The sequence below is a fragment of the Impatiens glandulifera genome, chromosome 1, assembly GCF_907164915.1.
Source record: "Impatiens glandulifera chromosome 1, dImpGla2.1, whole genome shotgun sequence".
In the NCBI taxonomy this organism is placed as follows: Eukaryota; Viridiplantae; Streptophyta; class Magnoliopsida; order Ericales; family Balsaminaceae; genus Impatiens; species Impatiens glandulifera.
Window position 1 is genome coordinate 98,460,336 of NC_061862.1, and position 9,054 is coordinate 98,469,389.

General features: G+C 33.0%; 1 protein-coding gene across 1 annotated transcript; it reads left to right on the top strand.

Annotated features, from left to right (window-relative positions):
- Positions 1–389: 389 nt before the first annotated feature.
- LOC124922499 (transcription factor bHLH131-like) lies at positions 390–1,312 on the top strand. The gene is made up of 2 exons (XM_047463234.1): positions 390–606; positions 669–1,312. Exons 1-2 carry the CDS (start codon positions 400–402, stop codon positions 1,116–1,118), a joined length of 657 nt encoding a protein of 218 aa, XP_047319190.1. The 5' UTR covers positions 390–399; the 3' UTR covers positions 1,119–1,312.
- Positions 1,313–9,054: the final 7,742 nt, after the last annotated feature.

Consider the following 9,054-nt stretch of genomic DNA (forward strand, 5'->3'; position numbering starts at 1 on the left):
TCATGTATTTATATTATATAAAGATCATTAACTTAAAAAATTAATTATAATTTTTTTTTTAATCAAAACCCAAAAATACCCGGGATGAAACAAACCCATTGCAAATAATCTGGTTTCAAATAAATAACAAATTATATTTTTTTTATTGAATAGTAACAAAAACTTATTTAATAAAATAAGATATATATTCTTCTTTCATTCCAAAAGACAAAAATTCTGTCTACTCTTTCCCCAATCTCTCTCTCTCAAATTCTATCACACTGAGAAAGTCCAAAATTAAGCAGAGGTTTGTCATTCTCGTGTTATTCCATGTGAAATATACCTATAGAACAATCCAGACCCAGAAAAAGCTACATTAATTCTCGTGAAGAAGAACAAATTATGTGTGAAGAACAAATTATGTACTCTATTCCAACAATATCATATCAGTACGACAATGGAATTCCCAACCGTTCAAATGATCACGAGATCATGAAATCAAAACCGCCGGAGAAGAAGAATTCTTCCGCCGCAAACAGAACCCATAGCGAGGCCGAGAGGAGGCGAAGGAAACGCATCAACGGTCACCTATCCACTCTCCGTTCTCTCCTACCCAATACCATCAAAGTAAGCAAGCAATAAATTTCAAATCTTAGATTATAAAAATAAATGTGTTCATATTTTTACAGCCGGATAAAGCAACCCTATTGGCGGAAGTAGTGCGAAGCATAAGAGAGATGAAAGAAATTTCAGCCAAGATAGAAAATGTTCCTTCAGAGACAGACGAGTTAAATCTATGTTACTGTGGGAATAATAATAGGTTGATTAAGGCGGCGATAAGTTGCGATGATCGGCCGGAGCTGATGAGGGAGTTGGCGGGGGCGGTGAAGTCGGCGGAAGGGAGAGTGGTGAGGGCGGAGATGGCTACGGTTGGAGAAAGGACGAAGAATGTGCTGTGGGTGGAGTTGGGCGGCGGCGGCGGCGGAGGAGGAGGGGAAGAGATGCTGCGACGGGCGTTGAGGGTTAAGTTTGGGTTGGACAGGGCGGCGCCGGTGCCGGAAGTGGTGGTGGTTTCTGGGGGACAACAGGTACTGTCACTGCCGGTTACAAAACTCACCTGTCTTTCTCATCGTCGGTGAAATCAGCCTTCTTTGCTGCCTCTGCACCCCCAAACTTAACTTTTGGCTTTTGCAAATGGGGACCACATAATATATAAATATTTACAAATATAATTTGTCTCAACTTTAATTTTTATGTATTCTATTTCTATTTTGTAGGGTGGGAGTTGTAAGGAAAAAGAATGTTATTTAAGTTATTTTTATTTAAATAATTATTGATAAGTCTTTAGAAACACTTATATTATATGGTTTATTTTATAACTAGGAGTTTACAACAGTTTATTTTAGTGTTAGTGGGGTTTTATTTACAGTCAGTTATTTTATTGAGTGTGTAGATATAGTCAGTTTGTTTCCTGAATATAATTGTGTGTTTTATCTGGCATTAATTCCTTCATATGTTTTGCTATGTATTAGAGCTTTTTGTAGTTTAAATCCTAAATACAAAAGATGATAGATGAGAAAGTGGGCAGTTTCATTAATGTACCTCGTTTTGATAGTAACACTACGATCATTGACACTAATGGAGAATCTTTTGAGGCCAAATAATTTGTATCGTGCGTAAGATAGAAAAATCTTTTAAAAAATTTTGGATAGAAAAACTGCCAAAATATATTGTAAGGGATTCTCTAAAAAGTAAGTTTGGGGAAATAAGCGTGTTAAACGATCGTTACTGAACACTCGGAGAAGAGAATTCGAAGTTCTTGAAATGAAGAAAGACGATACCATTAAGGACTACGGAAACTCGAGAGGGTCACCTTTGGAAGTGTTCGTCGGTAACTAAAGCGTCACTCATTCCTTCCTTTTTCCTATGTTGTGGCGCTGACTCAATACAATCCATAAACCCGTGAAGGTGATGACTATGGAAAATCTAATGAGAAATAACAGCGAAATCATGCTAGACTTATACGGTGGTATAGAAAACACTACTTACATTGAAATAAAGATTCACTTACATTAACTTCTCAAGGAAGTGCAATCGTCATAGACGACACTGCACGATTGGCACAGTGACAAGATAGGCACAAGCGACACGCCACAATCGGCATGAGCGGCACGATATTGTCTCGCGCCGTTAGTCATTAAATCGGCGCTGGAATCACCATTAATCAAAAGAAGCGCGATCGGCAAATGCGGCACAACTCGATCGACACAGGCGACACAATATTGTCTTGCGCCGTAAGTCAGCCATTATGTGTCGCTAGTCTAGGGTTTCTTGTGAATTTGTAAGCGCCACTGGAATTTTCCCTCAATTGCGGTTTATCTGTGATCATCTTTTAAGATTTCTACAATTATTCTATTCTAATACTATATTTCTACCATCATGGAGAAGGAGAAGAACAAAAATAATAAATTTAAAAAAATCAAAAGTTTGTGCTAGAATAAATTAAGGAAGCAACAGTAAAAAAAAATTAAAACAATTGTTGAAGAAGTCAGCAAAAAATAACAGAATAACAACACAAGTAATCAATCTTCTTCAACTGTTGCTGAGAAAATTTCTGTAGAAAATAGTGCAGGAAAATAAATGGATAATGAAGGAGTTTGAAAATATACGCTATAATAAAAGAGATAGTCTGTTTGGGCTCAATAATCAGATTACAAAGTTTCTTATGCATGCCAAAATTAGAGAAATTGTAATAAGAAGAAAACACAACATATTACAATTCAACTAAACATCCACTATCTTCAAAATTAGAATCTGCCAAAAAAAGAAGAATATGAAAAAATTGTTCAATGGTCAGTTGCTACAATGAAGGAACTGATGAAGACTCAAATCTAAGTCATATTCTATCAGGAGCAACTCGACATATAAAACTAATGAGTCTGGAAAAACAATAATGCAAAAAAGACAGAAGATCATTCTTACAAAGAGAAAATCTACTTAATTAGATAATACACAGACAAAAGTAGAGGAAAACTGTATAAAGAATGAGAAAATATACTCGTGGGAAACTACATAGGAAAAATAGAGTATTCTTCCAAATTACTAAAGAGGCATTGTTGAAGCAATGAAAAAGAAAAGGCTGAAGAAGATTTCAGCAAATTTCCATGATCTATATTTCCAAAAATTCAAGAACAGATCTAGTTTGGAGGAAATTTTAATAATTGGGCATATATATATAGAAGAATCCAACTGTATGAAGTTGAAAAAATGGTCTAAATACTTGAACCTATTGAGTAAGGCAAAAGAAATTGCACATATATAATTCAAGCTCTCTAGAATATAACTGCACATATGTACAATTCAAAAGCCCTTAGTCATTTTGCAGGTTTATTGGGTAGACTATTATACATGGACTCAATTACTGAAAGAGGAGACCATTTAAAATTTGCTAGAATTAACATTGAGGTGCATCCTAGAAGCAAACTGCCGAAAAGTATGACAATAGTAACAGAAAAGGAAAACCTACTATCATGGAAATCACTTATGAGTGAAGACCATACAAATTCTTTTTCTACACTACCTTCCAACATTTAATGCAAAATTGTGATTTGAAAGAAGAAAATTTATTGATTCATAAAGGCTAGAAAGTAAAGATACAAGAAAATGAAATAGAGGTGTCTATAATCAAAAAGAAAATGTGGTTAAATAACATAACACAAAAGATAAATAAAATTATGTTCAAGAAGATGAGCCGGGCGTAATGGTGGATACCGCCCGTGATACCAGATATTAGTGCGACGGGAAAACAGTACGAAGAAGGAGGTGGAATCTCAACCTAATCATGTTGAAAATATAGTCGAGAAATCACAATCAAATCAAGTTGAAGTGGTTGTTGATGAAACAAAGAGAAAAATACTCAGGCTAATCAAGAAGAAAAAGAGAATTCAAATGTTGATGTAGAGGAATCCAAAGTTGCAGAGGATTTTAAAGCTGAAGATGAAGAAATGAAGACAATGATATAGAAATTCAAGTTAAGAACAACAGGGTGAAGAGCTCGGAAATCCTAAAAAATAATTTTTCTATCAAATTAGAACGGGTTCATATACAGAAATAAATCAAAATTAGAATAAACAGTATTCATCAACCTCTTTAGTTCATTCCCTTTCATTGCAAGAGGAAGGGGAAGGGAAGGGAAAGGGGAAGGGGAAGGGGAAGGACAAGGGGAGAAAGAAGATAACAGGTTGATATGAAAATAAAATACTGATTGGAATAATTATGATTTGATATAGTTTATAATCTCTGTTTGTATGTTTGATTGTTATTAATCAGTTTTTTTAGGGTCGTTATTGTCCTCCTTTAATCATAGTTAAGATTTGTCTAGATTTAATTATTGACACTTCCACTTTTGAGATTTTAATGAATTGATTTTAACCGTTTCCAAGAAAAAAATTCACTTACATTGTCGTATCTATAGAATATGCAAGAGATACAATGACTAAGTGCATAGATGAATTGCAAAGCTCATTATCTATTCGCTAGCAAAAATTCAAAAAGGCGTAAGAAGAGGGCGTGGTTCAAATTGGAGAGAGGAAGAAGCCGAGGCAGGAGAAGAAATATTGATAAATTAAGAACATAATGTTTATATTTGTCAAAAGCTGGGAACTATCGATCTGAATGTCCTAATTGAGATGATAAATCAAACTATACTAATGAGAATGAGAAAAAAAGAGGAGCTCTTGCTAATTGTCTTTGTACACACCCGATAAGATGAAAACAAAATATGGAATCTTGATTCTAGTTGTTCGAACCATATGTGTGCTAATCAATCATGGTTTTCAGAGTTGGATCGAAGTTTGAATCAAATTGTGAAGCATAAAAATAATGCAAGGTTAATAGTGGCTGGAAAAGGAAGTGTAAAATTAAAGATAGAAGGGATCATTCAAATCATCACTGAGGTAAATTATGTTCCTAAACTTACTGTCAATTTAACTAGTATGGGACAACTCCAAGAGAAATGAGTTACTTTACTAGTTCAGGATGGAGTTTGTAAATTGTATCATACTCAAAGAGGCTTATTCATGACATTAAACATAACGACAAATAGAATGTTTGTTGTCAATTCTGTTGTGTTATCTAGTGAAGACAAGAACACATTGAAGATGTCTTGTTTTCAAGCAACTGATGATGATTTGTCTCAACTATGGCACTATAGAACGGATCATTTAAATTACAAGAGTATTCAAATGACACAAACTCAGAAAATGGTATAGAGACTGCATATGATCAAATATCAACTAATGTGTGCATTCACTGTCTTACGGGGAAAACAACAAAGGAAGAAGATTCTAAAGAAAAATATGTGGAGAGAATAAAAAAGACTACAACTGATCATTTATTTTGATATTTGTGGGCATATAACATCAACATCTCAAAGTGAAAAAAAAACATTTACTTACTTCCATAAATGATTTCAGCATAAAGATGTGGACTTATTACTTAAGTGAGAAATCTGAATCATTTGATGTTTCTAAAGTTTTAAGTTATTTTTTTGAAAAAGAATGTGGTAAGTTTTTGATTTGTTTAAGAACTGATAGAGTGTGATTAGAAGACAATTAACCGTAACCTATACTTCTCAGCAAAAATGGAGTGGTTGAACGAAAGAATCGAACAATCATGAATTCAGGTAGAAACATGTTTTAACTAAACTAGTTCCAAAAGATTTTGGCCAAAAGTAGTTGAGTGGAGTGCACATATAATGAACAAGAGCTACACTGTTACATTAGAGGAAAAAACTCCTAAAGAGACATGAAATAATATCACTCCATCTATCAAAAACTTCAGAAATTTTGGATGTTTGGCCCATGTAAATATTATTGATTAGAAGAGGCTCAAATTGAATAACAAGAGTCAGTATTGTATTATTTTTTGGGTAAGTTGAGAGTCCAAATCCTATAGAATGTATGATCAAATTTCTAAGAATATTTTGATGAGCCAAGATGTTATTTTTTAAGAAGAAAAATGCTGGATTTTGAAGCTAGATTCAATTGAAACATAAAAGAGAATTAGGATGGAAGAGTAATGTACTTGAAAATGAAAGTGATAGTGAAGTTGAAGAAGAAAGTGATGAGCCGAACTGAAATTTCAAGTTTTTAACCTATAAGAATATGCCCCATTTCAGCGCTGGACATGACATTCAAAACTGAAAATTTATTTATTATAACATAAAAACAGCGCTGAAGGGCTTAGTTCAGCGTTAGACATAACCTTCAAATTGAAATTTCAAATTTTTTAAACATAAAAATAGCACTAACGTTAGACATGGCCTTTAAAACTGAAATCTCAAATTTTCTAACATAAAAATAGCGCTGGAAATAACTCAGTTTAGCGCTGAGCATGAATCTGTTCAGTACTGAACATGGACTTCAAAACTAAAAATTTAAGTTTTTTTAACATAAAACAACGTTGGACATGTTTCTGTTCAGCGCTGAACTTGGTTCTATTCAGCGCTGAACTTGGTTCTATTCAGCGCTGGACATCACCTTCAAAACTGAAATTTCAAGTTTTTTTTAACATAAAAATAGCGCTGAACATGACTCAGTTCAATGTTGGACATTCTCTGTTTAGCACTGATATAGATGTAATTGAGCCGAGCCGAAATGTAATTGAGCCGAGCCGAACAGTATCAGAGCTCGACTCGTCTAGTATATATTCAGGCTCGAGCTGAGATCTTACAACGAAGCTTGAGCTCGACTTGTATGAATTTAGCTGAGTTCATGAGCCGCTCGTGCTTGGCTCATTTAAAGTTTGTTTAGAAAGATTGTTTAGAGCTCTTTTAGAAAGTTTAAACTCCTTTAGAGCTCGTGTAGTGAAAGATTGTTTACCTGGTTGTATAAAAGTTAAATTTATAAATTCAACACTGAAATGAATTAAACATTAAAATTAGAATTATAAATATATATTTCAAATAATAATAGTAGCAAATTAGTGGAAGTAAACCTTCAAAACGATAACACTAAACAATAACATAAAACATTTTGCTTTAGTTTAAGAATACTTCTAAAAAGGCCACAACACACAAATATTATCAAAAATATTTTGCTGTCATCCAATAACATAAAGCATTTTGTTTTAGTTGTAGCATACTTCACAAAATGCCAAAACACTTACATATTATCAAAAACATTTTGCTCTCCTCTAACAACATCTTACAATTATATATTGCTATCACAAAATCAACCTACCTACATCATATATAACACATCATCAACATTCCTATTTTCATTTCATAATATGATTACCAAATAAATAAATATTTAACACTAGACAATAAAATAAAGGATTTTGTTATGAAGTATTTTGGATTTTATTATAATTGTAGTATACTTTGAAAAATTCCATAACACTCACATATTATCAAAAATATTTTGTTCTTAATTCTCATCCAGCAACATCTTACAATTTATTATCACAAAATCAACATACCTAAGTCATATATTACACATCACCATTACTTATTTCATTTTAGAATATGATTACAAAACAAACAAATATTTAACAGTCAACCAATAACTATATTATATAAGCTTACCATTTTCATAAGTATGCTAGAGAAGTCACAACATTGACTAAAAGACTTTAAATTTAAATTATCTGAATTATCCTTCGCATGCATATAAAATTATCATTTAAGTTTAGTAACTAAGACTTAAATAAATAAAACGAACGTGTCCGTAAGCATATAAACGAACATGTTTGTGAGCCCATAAGCGAGTCTATAAACGAACATGTTCGCGAGCTTTTGATCCGAATATCGACTCAAGCTCGACTCGTTTAAATTTTTGAGAACGAGCCTGAACTCGGCTCATTAAGACTAACGAACGAGCTCGAACGAACTTTTTGTCGAGCCGATATTCGAATAACTCGCGAACAACTCTGTTCATTTACATCCCTAAGCACTGGACATAACCTTCAAAACTGAAATTTCAAGTTTTTTTAGTATAAAAACTGGAAATTTATCATTCTTTTTTGTTGTTATTGTTTTTGTTTTCTACAAGTTTTCATAAATTAATATTTGTATTTCTCTTAAGATTGGTTGATTATGTTTCTCTTGAAAGTGAGAAAAACTACTTTTCCAACACTAATGTAAAATAATTTTTCTCTTTTTTATTAGGTCTTGTTTGGTTTGTCCATAGAAGGTTTCTTCATGTTCATTAAGAAGAGTACTAGGATAGCAATGCATTGTAAACAAGACTGGATCTCAATTATGAATTGGGTAATTAAACTAATACGTACTTGTATATAAGAATGGAATTCAAATTCCAAATAGAAAATCAAATATATATTTCATTGATTTTCCCTCAACAATTCACAATACTGGCAGGATAATCAAGTAAATCTGTGACAATATAACATCAGTAGATGAAGAAGTTTGAAGGTTCCTACAGAGATGTTTAAGGATAAATACTTTATTTTTCATGAACAGTTAGTAAAAAGACAACTTAATAAATCTTTCGAAGCCAGTGTAAGGCTTTTGGTTAAGGCTTCAACTTCTCGTAAGGCTTTTGGTTAAGGGCTTCAACTTCTCTTAACAGACCACTTTCACAAACCTCAAATAACAATGGTTCAACATCTTCAGCCATGGCTTGTATCTGAAACATTACTAAATTAACCAAAAACAACATTCCTCATTAGAATATATCCTCATTGTAGTAGCAAAGATCGTGATAACCCAACCTAGTGAGACATAAAAGCACATTCCAGGAAGTAACAATTCATTATCAAAGAAAACAAAGTTAAAAGATTCAAATAAACAAAAAAACAAACGCATAGAAGAAGAATCACACCTTTGTCAACAAGGGTCTTGCCTCTTCTATAACAACTACAACTCAGTGAGCCAGGGAATAAGCATTGGCAATAGCAATTTCCTCAACTTTACGTCCAAGTCTAGTGAAAATCTCAACCAATTCATTCAAACTCACTCCCTAAGAACCCTTCATCTTTTATCTGTCACATACAATCAATAACATCCATACATACATGTACTCCGGAGTAAGACGAACAACATTGCCTTTCAAA

Coding starts and splice junctions, on each gene's coding strand:
- LOC124922499 (XM_047463234.1), top strand. CDS start 400: ATGTACTCTATTCCAACAATATCATATCAGTACGACAATGGAATTCCC. Junction 607..668: donor TCCTACCCAATACCATCAAA/GTAAGCAAGCAA, acceptor ATATTTTTACAG/CCGGATAAAGCAACCCTATT.